Source organism: Lissotriton vulgaris, chromosome 11 (genome assembly GCF_964263255.1).
Source record: "Lissotriton vulgaris chromosome 11, aLisVul1.2, whole genome shotgun sequence".
NCBI classification, from domain to species: Eukaryota; Metazoa; Chordata; class Amphibia; order Caudata; family Salamandridae; genus Lissotriton; species Lissotriton vulgaris.
In genome coordinates this window covers 1,066,511,483-1,066,535,805 of record NC_141699.1, presented here as the reverse complement: position 1 = coordinate 1,066,535,805, position 24,323 = coordinate 1,066,511,483, and the positions used below count along the sequence as shown (strand labels likewise).

At 46.0% G+C, this 24,323-nt stretch overlaps 1 protein-coding gene across 4 annotated transcripts in view; it reads left to right on the top strand.

The window, feature by feature from the left end:
• The window catches only part of FAM131A (family with sequence similarity 131 member A), a 469,936-nt gene that overhangs the window by 400,910 nt on the left and 44,703 nt on the right, over nt 1–24,323 (top strand). For all 4 annotated transcript variants that reach the window (XM_086944446.1, XM_086944445.1, XM_086944448.1 and 1 more), the window contains one exon: nt 21,759–21,887. In XM_086944446.1, coding sequence (XP_086800572.1) covers nt 21,759–21,887 — 129 coding nt within the window. The remainder of the gene's footprint in view (nt 1–21,758; nt 21,888–24,323) is intronic.

Here is a 24,323-nt window from a genome sequence, read left to right as displayed (position 1 = left end):
TGTAGCGGCTGGCTGAATTTGCTTTCGCCCTTCCTCTGTAAAGTAGGGAGTTTGATCCTCACCCACTCCCCTTCTTCTAGTTCTGTGTCCTTAGCGCCACGACGTTTGTTGTAGTGTGCTGCATAGATCTTCTGGGCTTTCTCCAGATTGCGTTGTACCACGGCCGGGGACCACTTGCTGGTGATGGTCTTCTCCCTCCATGCCACGTTGTCCCGTGTGAAGGGATGCCGTCCTCTTAACACTTGGAACGGACTGTACCCCACTACTGAGGGCGTTATCCGGTAGGCCCACATCATGTTCATCATTTCTACTTCCCAGTCCTTTCCTTGCGATATGGCTGCCTGAATGGAGCCCATGAGCACTCTATTGAACCTTTCGACCTGGCCGTTGCACGCCGGATGGTAGACGGCCGTGTGTCTCACTTCGATTCCGTTCCTCTTCATGTATTTCTCCCACTTATCCGACACGAATTGCGGTCCGTTGTCACTGAGGATAGTTTTGGGTATTCCTTCCCTGAGGAAGAGCCCTGTCAGAAACTTCAAGATCGTGTCTGTGTCCATCGACTCTTGTATGTCTGCTTCTGGCCACTTGGAATACTTGTCTATTACCACACATATGTACTTATTTACGCCTCTGTTGTCCAGGATGGGCCCCAGGATATCTATGGCCACTTCCTCCCAAGGGCCATGTGGGGTGTCGAATTTCCCTAATGCAGGTCGGAGTGGGCGTAGCACTTTGTCCGCTCCTTGGCACTGTTCACATTCCCGCACCTGTCTCTCGATGTGGGTATCCATTCCTGGCCACCAATACATCTGCTTGACCAAAGCCTTGGTTTTCACTATGCCCAGATGCCCCTCGTGAAGCACCTTCAGCAGTCGGGGTATCAGCGTCACTGGGGGCACCACTCTCTCTCCTCTGTACAAGAAGATTCCCGAGTCACTCAGGGACAATTCTTCTCTCATCTCGTAGAAGCGCCTGACCCCCTCCGTTAGCTTCTTCTTATCCGGCCACCCCGACGTGAGATGTTTCTTTATCTCCATCTTCTCCTCGTCGAGTTCATATGCTGCTTGCCATTCCTGCGCACTGATGGACGACTCATGATCCTCCATGCTGGCGACCATCTCTTCTGTGTCCGGAGACTCTCCCGGTGCCTCCTCCATGGCCGCTGCCCGGCTGAGGTAATCAGCCACCCTGTTCTGCGTACCTGGGAGATATTCCACATCGTATGTGAAATCCAGCAATTTCAGGGTCATTTTTGCTATTCTCGGAGTGGCTGTGTCATGACCTGATGACGTCAATACTTTGATGAGTGGCTTGTGGTCCGTCTGGAGCCTGAATCTCGTGCCCCATATGAACTGGCGAAATTTGCTCAACGCCCACGTGACCGCCAGCATCTCTTTTTCAATTACGCTGTATCTCTGTTCCGTCGGGGACAGCGCCCGGGATGCGAAACTGATGGTTTCTCTTGTTCCGTCCTCCCTCTCCTGCGCCAGGACAGCCCCCAAGCCCTTATCGCTGGCGTCCGTTGTTACTATGGACTTTTCTGTGGGGGCGAATCCCTGCAGGGGAATGGCATGGCTGATACAGTCTTTAATGGCTTCAAATTCGGCCTGGGCTTCCGTATCCCATTCAAATTTTGTATTGTGCCTGGTCAGTTGTCTCATCCTGTGTGTTCTCGTGGCAAAATGTCTAACAAACCTGCTGTAATACTCGGCCATTCCTAGGAATGACCGCACTTCTTCTTTGGTGGATGGGGCCTTGGCGTCCTTTATCGCCTTCACGTTCTGCTCCTTAGGCGAGATTCCTCGTGTTCCTATCTCGTGCCCTAGGTAGGTCACAGTACGAGATCCGATTCTGCACTTGCTCCACTCCGCCGTCATTCCCTTGCCTTGCAGCACTTTCAGAACTTTATGCAGTTTCTCGTCGTGGTCACTTTTGTCGGAACCCATCACTAAGATGTCGTCTTGGAAGTATTGCACTCCCGCGATGTCCTTAAACAACCTGTGCATCAACTTCTGGAAAACGGCCGCAGCGGATGCCAGGCCGAAGGGCATCCTTTTGAATTGGTAGCATCCAAAGGGCGTTATGAACGCTGTGTACTTCCTGCTCGACGGGTGGAGTTCTATTTGGTAGTATGCAGACGTGAGGTCTATGGTGGAAAAGTGAGTAATGCCTTTTGTCCTGGCTAGCATCTCTTCAATTCTGGGGAGCGGGAACCTCTCCACTATGAGGTTTTTGTTGAGCTCCCTCAGGTCCACGCAGAGCCGGACCTTCCCATTGGGCTTTTTAACCACCACTAAGGGCGATAGCCATTCTGCACTGTCGACTGGTTCGATGATCTCCAGCTCTTCCAGCTTCTGTAGTTCCAGGCGCACTGCCTCACTTGTGGAGATCGGTATGTTCCGTACTTTGTGTACTACTGGAACTGCTCCCTCCTTCAGGATCATCTTATGCACGAATTTATCCAGTTTTCCAACCGTGCCCTCAAATACCTTAGGGTATGCTGCTTTCCAGTCCTCCTCCCTCGAGAGGGGCCATTCGTCTGTTAGCAGGATCTGTTCCTTCCCTCCGGGGTTGAGAACGATACCTAGGGCACCTGCGTCTCTCCATCCTAGCACGGATGGGCCCTTTTCCGCTACGTACAAGGTGCATGTGGCTGACCGTCCTCTAAATTCGAACACCAAGTCCTTGCATCCTACCAATGGAATGGAATTTTCCGTGTACGAGATGGGTCTGATGTCCGGCGGATCCAGGTCAGGACCTAACACTGGCGCGAAGTCCTCTTCCCATATCGATCTTTGTATTATGGTCCATGGGGATCCCGAATCCACAGCCACATATACCTTGATGCCTCCTATGTGCATGTGGGTGCGGGGTTTGTCTCTGCGCTTCCCGGATACGTCCAGCACTTGATCCTCGATGCATAGCACCAGGTCATCCTCTTCCTGCTCGTCCTCTTCACTGACGTTGGCCGTGGCAGAGTCGATGCACTTGACCGTGGATTTCGTTCCTTTCTTTCGGCAGACCTTCTCAAAGTGCCCGGTCAACCCGCAGAATGAGCACCTGGTGCGGAACGCGGGGCAGCGCCTATCCTGGGCAGCGTGCGCGGTACTGCCACATCTGTAGCACGCAAATTTTGCACCTGGGCTGGGGCGATGCATCTGTTTCCCAGGTCCTCTTGTGTCCTTCTTCGGATCTCCGTGCGTGTTTTTTGGTTTGCTGGATTGCGGCGCTTCATCTATCTTGTTGATCATCTGTCTGGGCCCGCTTTCTCTTTTCGCCGCGTCCGCGCCTCTCTTCGACATTTCCGCCTTCTTGACCATCGCCACTACTTCTTTCAGGGTGGTTTCATTCATTGCCCATAGCTTGTCTTGGACTGCTCTGCTGGTGGTGTGCATCACTATTTGGTCTTTTATGTATTCATCCTGTAGATTTCCATATCTACACGTGATGGCCAACCTGCGTAGGGCTGCCACATAGTCGTCGATGGATTCTCCCGCCTCTTGTTTCCTCTGTTGGAAATTATAGCGGTCTATCGAGACGCAGACTGCTGGGCGGTAATGGCTGTCCAGGTCGTCCAATGCGTTCACAAAGACGTCCGTCTCCTCCGCGCCCCTCTCTTTGGGCACTAGGTTCTTGAACACTCTGACCCCTTCTGGGCCTAAGTTGTGGAGCAGAAGCCTCTTCTTCCTTTCCGGCTTGTATTCCACTTCACTCTCGTCTTCTAGGGCTTCGATGTAATTTAGGAAATATTCCTTCCAGTCTTCCCATTTTAGTTGGGGTTCCCCTGGCCTGGTTAGGAATGGGACTGGTGCCATTAGGGCTGATGCCTGATTCGCCATTCTGGCTTCCCCTCTAGGTCCTTCTTCCTGGGTCCTATTGGTGGGTACACCGGGCGCTCCTGCGCTGCCTGCCGTGTCTCCCTGACCCCTTGGGCTACCTGGGGTATTGTCCCTCGAAACGTGCGCTGCCTGCGCTGGCTCCCCTTCCTCTGGCTCGGGGTTATCTCCCTTGGTTGCCAGGTTGCCGCCTGGGGGCTTGTGGAGTCTTGGGCCACACTGACCTGGCTTTTGAGGTTGGTGGCTTGTCTCTGGTCGTGCTGTTGCGCTGCTGCCACGCCCTTGCTCTCCTTTGTCGGTCCTGTGCCTTCACTGGCTCGTGGGTGTGGGGGTTAATTCCCTTGCCGTCGTCTTGTACCCGATGGTGCCCGGGTCCCAGCCTCGTCGCCACTGTAACGTATGTTTGTACCCCCACAGGATGCTCTCACACAGAGGGTAGGTGAAAGGTCTTCTTTTATTTAGGTTACAACATTAAGAAATGAGCTAAGGGCGCCGAGCGTCCAACAACGACTTGCTCCGGTCGCCAACTGCCGATTTGATTCCTTCGCGCCGTTTCTCTCTCTCCCGTGCGCATGCGCGCCTATCACGCTCTAGCCTACGGCGCAACGCGTCATCCCGTATGCGCCGATAGGCTAGAGCGCACACCACAACATTTTGAACATTTCCAAAATGCATATCTCTACAATCGTGTCCCACTCCCTCGTCTTGCTTTCGCCTTCCCTGCTACTGTTAATTAGCCACTTTAAATAAATTGCTTTATAAGATATTGAGAATTGAACACGTTTCTGCCAAAACGTGCAATTTTCTACTATTATGATTTTTTCGGCTGCAACTTTTTTAACCAGCCCACATCGTTTTGTGTGAAAGAAGATTGTAGTCCTGTGGCAGGGCCAGGGCAAGAGATGCCATCAATTTGACTCTATAGCTCTCCTGCACTGAAGATAAATTCGCAGGTAAACAAAGAGGTAATCAATGTTTCAAACAATGATTCTAATTTCTCCCCCTCCCCATCGAGCCGCCACCTTGCCCCATAGGTTGCCCCCTCTCTTGCTGTGTTTACCTCCCTATGTCATCTCTGAGGTGCCCCCCACCTTTACCCATTCTGTCCTACAGCTTGCACACAATAGTCCGATAGAAGAGTCATGAAAGAGGGGAACGGTACCCCGCCCGGTGCTGGCACCAGCGGCGGCTCCTCCATAAGGGCGGAGGAGCGTCGCCCCACTGCTGAGAGCCAACAGATGCAAACATGACAAATAAAATGATAATAAAACAATTTAATTAGCATTATATTTTTCACTGATCCAGCCAAGTCTTAGGGCGGGCGGGGCCATCCTGATGGACAGCAGCAGGGAGGAGTGGTGGGCACTGCAAGTGCGCATGTCAGTCTGGCCAACTGTCTTAGGACACCCAAACCGACACATGCACGTAGATTTCTCCAACCTGAGCTGTGTTGCACAGCCAGTTGAAAAACAGGCACCTGCTCCCTAGCATAGCTAGATGTTGTGCCGTCCGTGGCGGTCACTGCGTTTGCCGCACGGCGGCCGCATGTAAGAGCGAGGGGGGGTGTTGGCGATTCCCGTGACGGCCGCCCCGCACAGCTGCAGGTAAGAGCGAGGGGGAGGCCTTCGCCCCAAAACTCATGCCGCCCGGGGTGGACCGTCCACCCACCTTACCCCGAGCCTTGTTACGCCACTGAGCACCAAACCAGCCCGCTCAGATAAATCCTGATGCTTCTCTCATGCTGGGTAATACTATTTCCAGTCTGAGAGCTGTGTCTGGATTGGAGTACGGGAGCCTGGGAGCCTGTGCAGTGTGCACCAGCCCATGGCCTGCCGGGACAGGAGTAGAGAAACAGAAGAGCACCGAGGCGTCAGCAGGTAAGTACTTGTTTATTTATTTGTGTTATTCTCCCCTGCGTTGCCCCCACCACTTTTCATTGACAGCAGCCGCCACTGCACATACCGGAAGTTGTGCTCCAACCAAGGGACTCTATCGTAGGCAGTTGTGTGATAAACATGTTACTGGAGCATTCTTAGAAGAACCCAGAGGAATAGGAAAAGAAGTTACCTTTAAAGGGACTCCAAAGCTCATTCCCATCACAGGCTTGTGGATACCTTAACTCCTAGCTGTGAAATCAGAAACGGTTCAGACGTTTGTGGACCGGTGCCGCATACACATGCACGTCATATGTGGCATGCCCATAGCCTGCCCAGATCTGAGCCGGTGCCTGGCTTCTTTTTGGCAGAGGGGTCACAACACTATATGTTTGACTGATGGATGAGGTCCCACAGGCTAGAACTTACTGCCTCACCATAATGGTCAATTTCATCGACTCCTGGGTCTTTTCCCACCCAACATCTGGATAGATTCCACATCAGCTGAGAGTAAGAACTAGTGAAGGACAGTGCTGCATGGGGCATCAGGGCTGCAAAAAGCAGGTTGCTGAAACTTTTTGGGCAAAACTGGCACTGGTATGGGAGAAAGTCTCGCGAGGCTAATCACAGTGATTCACGCAATATTTGCATTTTTGATGCTGCAATCGAGGTCTTCCTGCACCTCATTCTTAGCCATTTCAGACACTTGCCTCTGAATTTATTTCTGGGCCTCGCTGAACGAGCCGGCTGCTGTGCATCATGTGTAAAAAAGCATTGACAAAGCCAATAAATCTCTCATAGGGGAAACCTATTTTTTCGCCAATGCTTGTTGCTGTTTAGTGTGATGTGGTATTGACCCACAAAAAACGGGAAATTCTACATTTTGCACCAGGGGTATTCATGCACCAAAAAGTGCTAAAATACCACATATTGCGCCAGGGGTATTCATGCACCAAAAAGTGCTAAAATACCACATATTGCGCCAGGGATATTCATGCATCAAAAAGTGCTAAAATACCACTTATTGCTCCAGGGATATTCATGCACCAAAAAGTGCTACAATACCACTTATTGCGCCAGGGATATTCATGCACCAAAAGTGCTAAAATACCACTTATTGCGCCAGGGATATCCATGCACCAAAAATTGCTAAAATACCACATATTGCGCCGGGGTATTCATGCACCAAAAAGTGCTAAAATACCACTTATTGCGCCAGGGATATTCATGCACCAAGAAGTGCTAAAATACCATTATTGCACCAGGGATATTCATGCACCAAAAATGTGCTACAATACCACTTATTGCGCCAGGGATATTCATGCACCAAAAAGGGCTAAAATACCACTCAATGCGCCAGGGATATTCATGCACCAAAAAGTGCTACAATATCACTTATTGCGCCAGGGATATTCATGCACCAAAAAGTGCTAAAATACCACTTAATGCGCTAGGGATATTCATGCATCGAAAAGTGCTAAAATACCATTATTGCGCCAGGGATATTCATGCACCAAAAAGGGCTACAATACCTGTCATTGCGCCAGGGATATTCATGCACCAGGAAGTGCTAAAATACCACTCATTGCGCCAGGGATATCCATGCGCCAAAAAGTGCTACAATACCACTTATTGTGCCAGGGATATTCATGCATCAAAAAGTGCTAAAATACCACTCAATGCGCCAGGGATATCCATGCACCAAAAAGTGCTACAATACCACTTATTGCGCCAGGGATATTGAAGCACCAAAAAGTGCTAAAATACCACTTATTGCGCCAGGGATATTCATGCACCAAAAAGTGCTAAAATACCACTTATTGCGCCAGAGATATTCATACACCAAAATGTGCAAAAATACCACTTATTGCGCCAGGGATATTCATGCACCAAAAAGTGCTAAAATACCACTTATTGCACATAGGGTATTCATGCACCAAAAAGTGCTAAAATACCACTTATTGCGCCAGGGATATTCATGCACCAAAAAGTGCTAAAATACCACATATTGCGCCAGGCATATTCATGCACTAAAAGTGCTAAAATGCCACTTATTGCGCCAGCAGTATCCATGCACCAAAAAGTGCTAAAATACCACTTATTGCGCCAGAGATATTCATGCACCAAAATGTGCAAAAATACCACTTATTGGGCCAGGGATATTCATGCACCAAAAAGTGCTAAAATACCACTTATTGCACATAGGGTATTCATGCACCAAAAAGTGCTAAAATACCACTTATTGCGCCAGGGATATTCATGCACCAGAAAAGCGCTAAAATACCACTTATTGGGCCAGGGATATTCATGCACTAAAAGTGCTAAAATACTACTTATTGCGCCAGGGGTATTCATGCACTAAAGAGGTGCTAACTACTGCTTTCAATGCTATTATTCTTTATTTAAAACATAATTTGCGGTAATATCATGATTGCCGGGTATGGAACTATCACGATTATTATCTGGTGCTGTAATATCACTATTGCTGGGCATGGTAACACTATTACTGATTGAACAGGTGAAATACTAGGTAAATATTGGGCAACCAGGACCAGAAATACCGACTTCCCTGGCACCCTGTCGGTGCTGTCCATAAGATTAGATGGTCCTTCTGTTAGGGCAGGCCATGCCCTTACCGCTGCCACAGGGCCCCAGAAGCCAAGTTCATATAATAGTGGTCTCTATAATAGCAGGTTCTGTTCACACTATTCCCACGATATTCATTAAGAGCAGGTGAATTATTTACTAATTTCATGTAATTCCATAATAGCAGGTGGTGTTTGCACTATTTGCCTATAAGGCCTGGTAATGTTTGTACTTTTCAGATGTAAATCCATAATGGCTGATGAGGGACACACTATTTCTATGTGATCCTATAACGGCAAATTATGGACACATTACTTTTATGTGACCCAATAATGGCAGGTGATAGACACACTATTTCTATGTGATCCTATAACAGCAGGTGATGGACACACTACTTCTAAGTGATCCTATAATGGCAGGTGATGGACACACTGCTTCTATGTGATCCTATAACGGGAGGTGATGGACACACTGCTTCTATGTGATCCTATAACAGCAGGTGATGGACACACTACTTATATATGACCCTATAACGGGAGGTGATGGATGCACTACTTCTACGTGATCCTATAACGGGAGGTGATGGACGCACTACTTCTATATGACCCTATAACGGGAGGTGATGGACACACTACTTCTATGTGATACATTCATGGCAGGTGATGGACACATTATTTCTATGTACAATAATGCTTCGTTATCTGATATCTGTATATCCCAACTTAAACATGTTTTGGACAAGTTATGTTGTGCTGAAGGGAAAAAAACCTTTTAAATATAGGTTGGTGATTTTAATACTTGTTTGTCATTTTTCCCCCAAAAGGGTATGTGGCATGGTGGATATTTTTGACAATGACCAAACTCATTTCAGTCACAGTGATTATGGAATGAAATTGACCAACCTATTGATCAAGTTTGATCTTGTATTTTCTAATGAATAATGTACCCCACCAGTTCCTTTTGTATCCCACCTTTATTGGCCGCTGCCACAACACTGTTACTGATTACATTCTTGTCTCTCACAAGCTTGAAAAATTATGTGATTTCATTACCCACCCCATCTTTATGAGTGATCACAACCCTCGGAGTATAAATGTAAAAGAGGTGTGGGGCTCGAAAAGTAATCATGTTGATCGTCCTTTTGATATCACCCTGTTACCTACCCAAAATGGTACCCAGTTGCGGCTGGCATGATTTGCGGGAGCGGTTCACGCGGGGGTTCACATGGGGTGCGGTTCATTTAAAAATAAACCTACCTTCCTGGGTCCCGCGTCGTCTCTGCTCCAGACCTGCTCTCCTGCCTCTGTCAGGAACAGGAAGCAGGCAGCCTCCCTCCCCTCCCCTCTGCCAATCACAAAGCTGCAATGGCAGTGTTGTGATTGGTCGGTACGCCGACCAGCCAGGCGCCTATGGGGAGGCCATTTTCTCCATGTAGGCTGCATTGCAGCCTACATGGAGAAAGGTCAGAGTGCGCATGACTGATTTGGTCGGCTCCAGGGGGCTGACCAAATAGTCAGCACCCTCAGCAGTGGGCAAGCCACTCCTCCCCTGCCCTAGAGCAGACCTGCTCTCCCGCCCACCCCAACCAAACACTTCTGATTTCACGCAGTGCGAGGAAGCAGTGGGGCGATGCTCCTCCTCCCTAGTGGAAGAGCCGCACCTTATGGTACCTCGTTACGTTGGTTGTGGGTTAACCCCTTTGCTACGTCGAACGTTCTTTACCCAGTGCTGAACGTTCGAATGACGAGCGCTGGCCCGTCGTCCAATGGTCGTGCGCAGCACTGGCAAGGTAGTGCTCGCGACGACCGTTGGCCGACGGCAGCGCTTAAGGGGTTAAGTCTGATAATTTACTTTAAAAATCGATCACTTCTTATAGGGGTGCCTTTGATATCTGTTTAGATGATTCAGTCGATGATAAGGTGGCTTTCCTTAAGATTTCCCCTGGGATTAAAGAATCGTTAACCAGAGTAATTGTACTAAAGTCCACAAGCTTCTTATGACAGCCCTTCACAAGACTCCGCACCGTCCTGTGGAAGTGAGAAGGTGTAGGCACGAGTATAATTTAGTATTGAAGACCAGGAAGAAGGAGAAGAAGTTCATGGCAAGGGAATCTTTGATCCAATCTAGCCTGACAAAGGACATTGGAGCTTTTTGGTATGTAATTAACGGCCCTTTATTACAGAATGACAGCGCCACCAGATTAGAGTTGGCCATTAATGAGTATGACTGGGTTGCTCGGTTCTAGGAGATTTACTCTACTTCTAACATTTATATCCAGGGCTCAAGCCTTGTCATAGCTGATGGTGTCGCAAGGCTCTAGAAATTTATCTTTTATCCCGGATGAAATCATTTTGGCATTCATGGGCATTAAGGGAGGTAAAGCCCCAGGGCCGGATGGGATTCCCATTGATCTGTTTAAGGCCAACATACCTCTGTGGGGACCAATTTTAACTAGAGTGTTAGAAGCCTGTTGCGTTCAGGCATACTGAACTCCCGGTGAGAGTCCGTTATCGTTCCAATTTTTAAGAAAGGGGATCACTCAAATCCAGCCAGTTATCACCCCATATCATTGCTCGACTCACGGTTGAGTCACTGGGAACGTTTTATTGAATCGACTTGAAGAGTGGGCCAAAACCACCAAATTTCTCTCAGACCTGCAGTATGGTTTCCGCAGAGTTCTGGGAACAACTGAGCAGGGTCTAAACCTTAACTTAATTATAGGTAAATATACTTTCATGAAAAAGGTCAGCGGATCGCGGCTTTTGTCGATCTGTTGAGTGCTTTCGACTGTGTCCTTCTTATAAAACTGTGGGCAATTTTATCTGCGCTTGGGGTGGATCTTCAGATAATCGTCCTCATTACAGAAATATACTCAGGGGGAAAGGCTAGGGAGCACTTTGGCCAAAGCTGCGACTGTACTGTGCTTTTCATCTCGAAAGAGGGGTCAGACAGGGCTTTGTTCTCGCTCCTTTTTTATTCACCTTGTACATTAACAGCTTGGGCTCTGCATTAATTAAAAACTGCAAAGATCTTGCACAAATTGGCAATAGAGTGACCCATGCCTTGTCTGCTTCACGCCGACGATGCTGTCCTCATGTCACGCACCCCCCTGGGTTTGCAGCGGTTACTTACCTGTTTCATTAACACATCAGAACGTGGTTTGATTGCTAACAAAAGTAAGACCTTTATCATGAGGTGTGGGAGAAAAGTTAGGAAAGTGTTGGGAATTTATGGCTGGCGACGCTAAGCTAAGTTGTACCTCAACTTTCCCCTACTTGGGTATTTTATTTGATGAACATGGAACTTTGGGGCATAGTATCAAGAACGGCGTTAAACTTATCGCCACTTTAGCTGCAGGAAACTGCCCCTAATGCGGCGATAGTGGGCTTGATAATATGCCCTTGAGAATTCCAATAGAAATCCATGTTCACACCAAAACATGGGCTTCTATGGGAATTCACAAGGGCACATTATCAAGCCCATTATTGCCGCTTTAGCGGCAGTTTGATAATTTTAACGCTGTTTCTTGATAATATGACCCATGGTCCTAAGCTGTAAATAACAGAAAGCTGCATTTTAATAAATCTGTGACTGCGCTCTTAAATTTTACCATTAAATTAGGCAACAAACCAGTGAGAGAGATGCTAACAATGTACAATGCATTTTTTTTCTGCAGCTTTATATGGGGCTGGCATTTTTGGGCCGCCCTAATGTTAATCAGCTCCAGATGGTTGAGAACGCCTTTTTAAAGAATCCTTTTGTCTATCCCTAAAAGTTGGTCTACATTTGTATGTCATTCTGAACTCAGGGATTCATTTTTATCTGATTTTATCAGAATTCAGCCAATCCTATTATGGCATAAAGTATGGCCTTCCGAATTCACTGTTTTAAATCGCATGTTCATTAATGAGTGTCGTTAGATGCCCGGGTCTCATTTTATTCCCTGGTTTAAATTTGTCAAACAGTTCTTATTAGTTGTTGGGCATGTAGAATATTGTACTACTCCGAAGCACTACAAAATGATAGTTAAAACGATTTATCCCGTTCCGTGCTCGTGTCGGCCAACTGCCGTCGCAAGCACTACCTCGCTAGTGCTGTGCACGTCCGTTGGCCGATGCAGCCCCGCCCACCCATTCGAACTCCCGCACGCGGCGGAATTCGCGCTGTGGTCAAGGAGTTAAAGAAACAATATTTATCTTTACTTGAGACCAAATTCTGTCTCAGGAAGTGGTGAAACCTAGGGTTTATTTCCTAGTAAATGGCGCAGTGCGGCGCTGCACACCATCTTGCTGTGCCGAGCTGCATCATTAGGAAGATGCAGGGATTCGTCGTTTTTACAGCAATAGGACGCATCCCTGTGCTTTCCTCTGCACCGGCGTACAATTGGCTGCCTTGCTCCTACGCAGTCACCCTTGCACCATGGTGCAAGGGTGCAGAGTTACAGGTATGATTATTTTTGTGCAGAAAGGGACTCCTCTCTGAACAAAAACAATACTTCATGGTGTTTTCATCCTTCTGTGTGTGCTGCAGAATGCAGTACACATAGAAAGATAAAAAAACAAGGAGAAAAAAAGGTATTTCTCCTTGTTGCACCCCTTAAACGCCTTCTCTGGGGAGGCATTAGACTCTGACGCATTCCCAGGCTTACGAAAACTTTTAAATCTGTAAAATGCATCAGATTCCATGGGTAGAATGTCTCTTTCATGCAGAGTAATGCGTGAAAAGGGGCCATATTTACAAGGCTGTGAAAAGCCATGCAGGTTGGCTTTGTAAATATGGACCGGCACACTGTGCCTCCGGAGTGTTACAAAAGTGGCGTTCCGCCAGCGTAAAAGTGCCGCAGGGGCATTATAAATATGTCCCTAGTGATTCCAAAAACCAGATGCTTCTTGTTACAAACGGTGTGCAATCATACCTCAGTTTTGTGCAGAATTGTCAGCAGAGGTTTGTGTTAACGTGTTTTAGATCAGACATCTCTTATCGTTTAGTTACCTTTCCTGTCACCAATGACTGGACAGACGCACTGATTAAATGCCACTGTGACAATTTATCTAGTCAAGGCACCTTGCACATTACCTTTTTTTGTACCTTCGATGACATTCCTCGAAGACGTTTTATAGTGCCAATTCTTCGTGAATTGAATTTTAAACACTGTAGCCCAGCATTGTTGCTTTTACAACAGTTGTCCTCTGTTGCAATTTGCTGTAGGATATCCAGCCATTTGTGGTCAGTGATACGAATAAGGAAGAAACTGACTGTTCAGCAGTGATGCGTTACTGTCCACTTTTAATATTTAACCGCATTGCTGCGGCGGCTTTTCCCGCTGTGTGCGGTATTTTTGAAATTACCGCATTACATGACGAGCTCAGCTCGTCATCAGCACACAGCAGGTAAGCCTGATGACGAGCTGAGCTCGTCATCAGCATCGAAGTGTTTAACTGATTTTCACAGTTTTTTTGTATTTGATTGTGCACTTTATATCTGCATTATATGCTTATATGGTTTTTATTCATGAAAGTGGAATAAAGCTCATTTTGATTGATTGATTATATCAGTACATTGAGAGGCATTTATTAGAAGTGATAGTTTTTAAGTAAATATTAGTTTCCCCCTCCACTGATGACGCTGTAAGTAGTGAACCAAGGGGTACATTAGTTGTGCGCACCCTAAGTTGTTATTGTACATTAAGCAACACTTTCGATTAAAGACAAGACAGGTTTTGTAAGCTCTCCTCTTGAACTCATGTATTTGAAGATGCCCTCAATACTCTAATATTGCATTACATTGCATTTGCATTTATATAGCACTTACTACCCCTGACGAGGCATTGAAGCGCTTTTTTTTGGCGAGTAGCACGCTACTTTCTAAACCCATAAAGGATTAGTATTGAATTAGTATAGTGAAATATGAAAGTAATTTGAGTGGTGGACATGTTAGTCAGTTATTTAAAGTGAGAAGGATAGCAGAGGGATAGAAGAGGGAAAAAATATTTGCATTTATATATCGCTTGTTACCCCTGATGGGGCGTTGAAGCACTTTTTGGATGAGTAGCATGCTACTCTGGAACCCATAAAGGATTAGTCTTGAAAATTAGTATCGTGAAATATGAAAGTAATTTGAGTGGTGGATATGTTAGTCAGTTATTTGGATTAAGAAGGGTAGCGGAGGGATAGAAGAAGGAAAAAGGTTTGCATACATATAGCGCTTGCTACCCCTGATGGGGTTTTGAAGCGCTTTTTTTGGCAAGTAGAACATTACTCTGGAACCCATTAAGGAGTAGTGATAATGACGAAAAGGGAAGCATGAGAAAATAAAATAATTGCCCAGGGTCACACGATTTGGCCAAGTGGGTGAACTGGGTTTGCAAATAGTGTGTCAGATTTCACGTAGTATAACTCAGCCACTAGATGGCCATCTCTTTCTCTCACTCATTTTGCATTAAAGGTTAATGCTCTGTCTTTAATTCTGGGGGATGGGGGAGAGCGTGGGTGGGAAGCAGAATCCAGACACGGTTGTCAACATCCGCCTCTAGAGGGCTTCCAATCTGTCTTTACCCTTGTAGTTACAAGGCCGCCACCGGGGCTCACTCGCAGAGTGGAAAGCTTCACGGCAAGTTCAGTCAAATTAAAAATTAATTTACAATTATTTTATCTCTGAAAGGCTCGGTACATGGCAAAGAGCAAAATCATTTCTGCTGACGGAAATCTCTCAGCAAAGCGATTGTGTAAATGGATGATTAGGAAAAAAGCTTTGTTTTTATGACTAAGGGAGCGCGCTCTCATTCGGTCTTTGACATTATAATTTTTTTTACGTAACTGAATTCAACAGGGCCAATAACAGCTGTTAATGTTTTCAATGCAGAGCACGTGCGCCCTTGCTATGGAGTGAGTGTCTACAGGGACCCTAACTCATTACCTTCATATCTGCCTCAGACTGCAGCTGTTGAAACGCTCCGCGTCGACGAACCGTGGCGTAACACAAGCCCCTGCGGTGCCGGGGCCCCACCCCTACGTCTTCAGGACCCCCACCCTATCAGGGGCTCCCAAACACTTCCTGGGGCCCCCCATTCACGTCAAAGGCAATGAATATCTGTGAGATATGGAAGACTCAGGGGCTTCTCATCACATTCTGCAAGGGGGGAGGGGACCAGTTTGCGCTACGCCGTTGTCTACAAATCGTCACTGTGACCGGCTTCCATGACGACACCAGGAAGGGTAGTCGAGAGTTCTTTTTTGTGCTGAAGGTTGGAAACGTTCAACGTCATCAGTATGATGCTGGGCTGGGAAACGTTCAACGTCATCAGTATGATGCTGGGCTGATACGCCGAGTGCCCATGGAGCTTCTGTTACGCTGAGCTGCTTCCCCTCCCTGTTTTCCTTTGCCTCCCTGGGTGATTTAGGGATGGCGAAGAGAGCGTCCTGACACGCATAACAAACAGGGGAAACAGCAATGCGGTTGTTGTAACCACCGCATTGTTACATCGCAGTACAATACAACGCAAGTCGTTACATCGACTTGCTGTAGGGGACGCGCTAACATAAGGAATAGTATAATTTACTATTTCAACACCTTCCCTACTGTTGCGCACACTGGAGTTGGAATAGTAAATTATACTATTCCTAAGTCCAGCGCGCCCCCTCCAGCAAGTCGATGTAATGACTTGCGTTGTAATGTACTGCAATGTAACAATGTGGTCATTGTAACAACCGTGTTGTAATCGCATGCAATGGAAACGCATGCGATGTAAAATGTCCTATTCAAGAAACAGTTTGTTTGTGGATCCTGCACGTTTAAGCAAAGGGCGTAACATACTTTTTATTTTTTTAACTTCTTTTTATTGTTAATTAAAACACTATAACACAGTTTACATTTGATAGAAATCACAAGGCATGGTAGTTAGTGACACATTACACACAGTTCCACAGTATCCTGCTAAGTATACATTACAGTACACAATAGAACATTAGGGTATTAGATCCTCCAGGGGCGGCTGTGCCGGTAGCACGGGTGGCTCACATATAGTACCTCTATAGTCATTCCGCTTCCCCATATTTGTATCCATTTTCTAGGGCATCCTCTTGCAACATAGACCATTTTTTTCCTCGAAACATGGACCAGTCCATGTCTCCTTCCCATTCCCCCAGCGTCGGGGCTGTGCGGACTTCCCACTTCCTAGCAATGTTCCATTTAGCGATCATTAATCCTAGCGTTACCCAGGTTTTTTCTTTACTGCCCAAGTCAGTCATTTCCCATATATTTAGGAGACACCGCTTGGCCTCCATTGTTATTGTCTGCCCCAGAACCTCCCCCATACATGAGGTGACTGCCCTCCAATATCTCGCTATGTGAGGGCATTCCCACAACACATGAAAAAAGGTGCCCTCCCGGCCACATCGTCGTCTGCAATTAGGTTCATTTCCATTCCCCATCGTGACCGAAGCCGGCCCGGTAACATATATCCTATGCAGTATTTTCAGCTGCACCAGTTTTAGCTTTGAGGATATCACCCCCTCCCTCGGGGATATCACCCCCTCCCTCGGGGATGCCACCACCTCCATCCACTCCTCCTCATCAAGTTCTGTTAAGTCACTGTCCTACGTTGCACGGAGGAGCGTAAAGTAACATTAGATCTTTGCTTGCGTACCAGCAGGCTGATTTCTTTTTCACTCTATGATGCTCTATACATTAATAGTAGGGCGGAGCCTTGTGCTCAATATTGAGAGCTGCTACTGTTTTGAACGTGATCTATTATTAATCACATTTTCAGGTCAGCATGGGCTATGCTATCCAGAGTAATCTTTCTTACATTTGGAGTTAAATTGCTGCAACAAGTTGCCATTGGTCGTTTGCAAGTCTAAATCTATATTTGTGATCAGATATGTTAGGAACAGCTGCACATTGGTAAGTGATTTGAGGTTTATAACAAAATAGTTCATCCTATTTTGTTGGTGATGATGTAGTAACATTGGGTGCAGTGGCAGATATAAGTCCACCCTTCACCGGGGAGCTGTGAAGCTGCTTTGATATCCAAACCTGAGATTGAACATAGATTAGTAGACAAAAGATTATTATGTTCCAGATCATCCTGGATTTGAGGCATCACTAATGATTCATTTATTTTATCCAGGAAGGACCAGTTAGAAATAGGCCTGTAATTAGTAAACAGCTGTGGGTCCAAACATCTTTAATTAGGGGAGTCAAAGTAGCTCTCTTAAGAATGCTAGACGGAACACATGATCAAGAAAGGCTTTAACCCCTTTGCAGCTGGGCAAATTCCCCTGCTGTGCTGGGGGGAGGGGGTGCGCACAGCCCCCCTGTGCTCATGACGAGGTCAGCTCGTCATGAGCCACTGTGGTCGTGTGCTCATGACGAGCTGAGCTCGTCATGACCACGCCTGTTTCTTTAGAACGTTCGCACAGCAGGGAATTAGCCCAGCGTGCGAGCGTTCTAAAGGTCATGACGAGCTCAGCTCGTCATGAGCACACGAGCACCGTGGCTCATGACGAGCTGAGCTCGTCATGAGAATCAAAGGTGTTAATTAGGCTAAAGATGTCACAGTATAAAGTTTTCTTTTTCTTTTCTGAAGATGCAGGAAATATGCCATCATTGCAATTTGAGTTGTGCAGTTTTTCAACAACACACGCAACATCCCAATGGGGCGCCAGCCAAAGTGTATTAAGTTCTGATAATGTAGGTTTAGATATTACCGAACAGACCACCAAGGGGCATATCAGCAACAACCGGGGAGAATTATCGCTAAGCGCACTTAGCTCTAGGATAATTATCGCCGGCTATCGCTGGTTCCTATTGCGAAGATATCGTGCTATCAGCAAAGCATATCTCCAAAGCGATAGAAATCAAAGCGTTAGCTTCAAAATAGTGCGATTATCGCTGGGAAACCGGCGATAATCGCACTGTGACAGGCGATACCTTGCTGATAGGGCAGGGTGGATTTAGCCATGTAATCCACCTCCCATTGGATTACATGGCGATAGCGTGACTTTGCAGATAAGGCGATAAAATTATAGATGCTTTTCGGCCGAAAACGGACGCAAAAGTGGCGATAATTTTATAACGCCACCTTGCTGATGTGCCCCCCCAGTCCTTTATTTGAAATATAGGATCGGACTTAATTGTGGGGCACAGATCTAAAGAATGAAAAATCAAAGCAGGGTGTGGTCATAAAGAAGAAATTGATTGATTGATAGGCCAGAGTTTAGAATCAAGAATGAAGCCTCGAGGGGTCTGCTTCATATGTAGAGTCCTCTGTAAATTAAATGAGTCCAAAAATATCAAGTAAAGCCCAGAAATTGTTTTCAAGGGAATATTTAAAATCAGTCCTTACCTTAAAATCCCTTAATATAAGAATGTATGTGTCTAAAGATAAAAGGCTTACTTGGAAATCATAACATTTGGATAACCCATTTCTCCTAGAAAGAGAAGTTATATAGTATCCCAATAATCCCAGTAAAATCAATATCTTCACCACATTTTACAATAAACTACTCAAAGGCTTCAAAAATGTGTTGAGCATTTTCATTCCCAGTAAAACGAGCAAAGAAAAAATGGTAAGCTCTACAGTGAGTATTTCATTTTAAATAATTTGGGGTTTTTCAGGGAACCAGATTTATGTTACAATTCTGCAGCATGTTGGGTATTACTTCCTGTCAACTTGGGATTGGACAAAGCTGTCTGTGACCTGATGTTATCACTCCCTATTACTGTGTTTTCTATGGATGGAGTAGTCTTGTTGTACAATATATCTACCTTTTTTAATTTCCTTCCCACATGTTGCCGGGACTTTAGACTGCGTGTTCTCTTGCATAATATATCCCCTATTTTACCCAATTGATCCCTCCCTTCCCAACGCTTTGTACACCACCCTTAATACTGTAAAGCGCTCTGATACCCTCACGGGTCTGATTCGAGCTCTATAAAAACTATAAAATAAAAAATAAAGAAAATAGTCTTGCCTTGTGGGAGCATTATTATATGATTTGGCACCATTAAATTAGATCTAAGAGCAGGGTACCTGCCTGGCTCTCACCTTCTACAACTACAAAGAGATGCTTATACTTTTAGAAGGTGTCTATTTGAAGGACTACCAGGTGAAGTATGGATAGAAGTGTGGAATAAATTCCAACAACCACATAGTGGCCGGCCACGAGGCAGCCGCACATCAAATCGTTGTTGGTTGATGGACTGACCATTGATGAATGGTCAGGACAAGTACCTCTGCTTGGTCTGCTCCATTGAGCCAGTAATGTCTGCACAAGTGCTGGTGCACACGATTGAAGCTGGATCCATTGTGGAGGGTTTCATGCTATTTCCATGCGATTCCATGAGTGTGGAGTGATGGGTTGCTAGCCTCATTTGATTCCATGAGAGCAGGAGTTGCCTGTGCTACGTCCCGGCCATCTCACCGCGATGCCCTTGCTCTTATAGGTCAATCCTTACGAGTTGCATAACACACTAGCATCATTCTATGAGACGATGTAATAGACACGATATCCCGGGATGAGTTCATGTGGAAAGACGAAATCTGTACATGGGGGGGAAATCCATCTTCATACAGGATTTAATGTGGCTGATGATTCTTTGTAATCCCAATGCCGTTTCATGTTGGGAGTCAATTAGTATTGTTTCAATTTCAATTTATTTAAGTGATCGGTCTTTAAAAACAAAACCATTACACCAAGCGACATTTTCGAATAGTACTACTACATATTATATAAATAAGATAACATCATTGGTGGAATTTTTACACGGTTAATCTACAAACTACGTCTGTGCAACAATTATTTAAAATTGAGATTTGGAAAGCCCATGTATTTATAACAGGCCATATATAAGATGGCATTTTGCTTTTCCGAATTTTTATGGTTGTCCAATAGTTTTAAAAATCAACTTCGATATCCACAGAGTTTCAACGAATTTCCTTTAAATACAAATTTAAAAGTTTTACCCCTCTGCATACTAGGGGGATTGAGGACCCACCGAGCCAGAAGATTACTACTTCGCTACACATTCGTATTTTCATACTGTTCAGTAGTACTTTTAATAGTGACTTCCGTTCTTTTAATAACTTTGGGCATACACAAATTAGTATTGGATATTCCCAAAATTTTCCATGAGTGTGGCCACTGCGTTTTCCCTGTGTCATCTACTGAGGGCAGATGACCTACAAAACAATCAGAAATAGAGTAGGGCCAGTGTATGTTCCATTCCTAAGTGTTTCCAATCCAAGAATTGATCCATATTTTAGATCCAGGTCGTTATTCGAGGTTAGGTGCTGCTGCTGTAGTCGATCACCGTGAGATCCCATGAGGGCTGTTGATGTTTTTTCTATTCCCAGATGATTCCATGTGGGGAGGTGACCTCCATGCTATTGACAGATGATTCCGCGGGGGAAGGTGATGTACTTTAAATCCCATGTGATTCCATTGGGGGAAGTGATGACTTTGTCATTCCCCTGGAATTCCATGCGGGTAGATGATGTCTGTTCTGTTCCCTTGTCATCCATTGAGAGACGGTGATGTCCTTGTCTGTCACATGTAAGTCCAGGTGGGGTAGTGATTGATGCTCAGGTTGTCCTCACTGGAGTCCATGATGGGGCGGAACCCCGTTGTCATTCCCATAGGATGTCACGGGGATAGTCCATGCTGTTGCCATGTTCACTTTTTTGAGGGGGGGGCATATGCCCACGATAGTCACAGATATTACATTTTGGAAAGTGATGGTCATGACATAGCTATGTGAGCTCATGTGCACAGGCAGTACCTATGAATATCCTATGCACTTTCGTGTTCTAATGAAATATCCATTTGATTCCATGTGGACGATGACGCTCTTGTGATTCCCACATAATTCTATGGATGAGCGGCTGAGATAACATTAATGTTCTTCTCATGTGACCCCAAGAATGTAGTTGATGTGAGGTCCATGGTATTCCAATAGGAGAACAGAAGTCCATTATATTCCCATACAAACCCCATGCAATTCTATGACCAAGCCTTAAGTACATGTCATTTCATGAAGGGGTAAGCTGTACATGCTGTTCCCATAGTCCCAAATGGAAGGTGAGGTTTTTGCTTTTCCCATATAATTTCATGCAGTGAGTTGAGATTACCATCCCATGTGTTAACATGAAGGAAACTAAGGTGAGGTCCATGCTACTGAAATGTACTCCCAAGAAAGAAGCTGAGGTCACCTAAAATTCCATAGGCAAAGGTAATATGTACATTGTTCCCAGGGGAATCCTTAGAGAGGGTATTGTCCATACTCTTCCCAGATGACTCTACCTGTTGTCCTATTATTCCAATGTGAAGGCAGAGATATTTCCTTGTCTTTCCCATGTTTTTCCAGGCGTGCACAGAATCATGTTCCTGCATAGAGCATCACAACCAGTTGCCCTCTCACACTCTTGCTTTTTGTCTCTCTCTCATTGTGTTCTCCGTAGGGGTAGCTGAACAGTTTGCCATCGCGGAAGCCAAGCTGCGGGCATGGTCATCGGTCGACGGGGAAGATTCCAACGATGACTCGTATGATGAGGACTTTGCATCCACCAGTGACAGCACGCAGCTAGCCGGTAAATATTTATGTGGTAGGGGAGCGGGAAATAAGAAATTAGACATTGAAGTTTTAAGATAGAGTGATAAAGAGACAATAGTTGGAGACAGAAGAGAAACACAGGGTGGATTGCATTGCTTGGGGGCATAGTGAAAGTAGTCGATGAAATGATACAAAAAACTAGATAAGTCATATGAAGATCTGGTTTATCGTGTAAAGCGCCAATACCTAAGCCAGGAGGTCTGGCTATGTAGACCCTCTTTTTATGGCTTAAAGCAACCAAGCAAAGTATGACGTGTTCTTGAATATAAGGTGGTGTACACATGCCATAAGTAGGTGATTTATGGCAGGTGGGTTTGAGAAAGATGTGTTCCCATGGAAATATCAAGCACTGTGGTTAGTAATAATGTGTGGACAGACTCCTGCACGCAGACACACACAGATCTTATCTTTGCTCAGGTTCCAAGTTCAGAGATAATATATCATCATGTGTCCTTTGAAGAGACAGATTTGTTGTGGGCAGTGGGTCCACTCACTCATCTTAACTGGAAGAGACATACTGGTGAATCTTGGGTCCAACCTGAGAGAGCGCTCAAGCCCTGTAGCTTCGATGCCGCCTTCGGAGCCCCCATTTACCAGCGGTCCTTGGAGGACGGTAGCAATGATTTTGTGGCTAGGAACAGCTTTGCTCTTCGCATGTATCTTGGTTTATGTCTCTTCATGCCCAGTGGTACCCCTTTGGATGTTAGTGGCATTATAGGGGTCTATAGAGATCTAAGACAGGAAATTCACAAGGAGAGCCATTGAGATCCCTTGATAGGCTGTCAATGGGACTGTCCGCATGGCCAGTTAATTGGGTGCAACGCGGAGGAGGCTTTGTGGTGCCCTGGGGATCCCCTCATCAAAGGCTCATCCTGCACAGCTGTTCTGGGTGATGAGAAACCTGATTCATATGGGCAGGAAAGTCATTATATTATGCTCTTTTGAGCAGAGATGCAGCCAATTCCGGCTCGCGGTTTTAGAAATTTTTGACAGCATCTGTTCTGCTGTAGGTCCAGAGAGTAGTCACTTGGGACACATCAACCTTAAAGCACCTCTTCTCTCAAGAAATATTGATTGTATCTGTATTCTGGTTCTCGTAGAGCTCAGGAGAGGGAGGACCTGGATCACTTATCTCGGTGTGCGACTCCGTAAGGAGTCATTGAGAAAAGTAGCTTCAAGTTGTACCAGATCCTTTTTTTGGAAAGTTGGGCCTGTTTTCCCTAATCTTGTTTGTGGTTTAAAGTTAAGTTGTTTCCACTGTTATTCAGCCTCCAACTTACCATTTTGGGGTATGAGCATAGAGGAGGGTTTCTGCTCTGAGACAGAGAGTGCTGGAGATGGCTGTGTTATCTGAACAAGTACTATCTTTCATGCCCCGAGCGTGGACATACAGAGAGTACTCGTAAAGACCCTTTGTGAATTCCCAAAGTCATAAACTTAGACATTTGGTCTAAGTTTAGACCAGACATCTAAGATTACCTCGGTGGATTGGGCCCTCTGTTTGTAGAGTCAGCAACGGGGCTGAGTGTGCACTGGTCAGCAAGGGGAGGCAACGAGTGATGGTGCAAGCCACCTTTCGTGACGTCACTTCCTGTCGTGACGTCAGCGTCCCCTCACTTCTTTTTTTAGGACTTGTGCCCTGGCCCTCGGGGTCTTGAAGGTCTAAAAATCTTTTGTTTCCTCGTGCCAGCTCCTGAAGCGTATACTTAGTATTCATTTAGCATTTGTATGTAGCACCCAGAGGCTTTTAGGCGCTATAGATAAAAAACATAACCCTAGATCATGTTATGGTTTGAAAGGATAACAATAGGATGAGAAAGTAAACAATAAAAGTTCATTAGAAGGCAGGAAAGAAGGTTGTGGAGGGGGCGCTATGGGGTACAGAGGGGACAGCGAGGAAGGAATAAGACAAGTGTGAGATGATACATCGAGAGAAGAACAACAAGACGAGAAGGCGAACCGTAAAACTTCATCAGAGTGCAGGAGGAAGTAAGAGGAAAGACAGAAGGGGGGAATGAAATGCCATTGAGTCCTCGAAGCACCATTAACTGACTCATTCATTCTGTGGGCTGTCGCCTGTCACAATAACCCAAATGCGTCAAGCCCTACAGGGAAAGGCTGCCGTTTCCAATGCCCGCGATGCCCCCGGAAATCATCTGTACTGTTGTAATCATAAAGTCCAAGAGGTGAAATGCTGAGACCCCCACCGCCAGTCCTCTGAGCAATGCTTTTGTAGAGGTAGTCTGGCACCCGTTTCACAAACCATAGAGCAATGTAGGTCTAATGATGAAATGCGTTCCTTCAGGGCTTTAAATGGGAAAAAATAAGTGCAGGTACTCATTAAAATGAGCTAGAGGTGTGGCAAGTGGGCGGGGCTATGGGTGGGGCTAAGGCCAAGATATGATGATACATA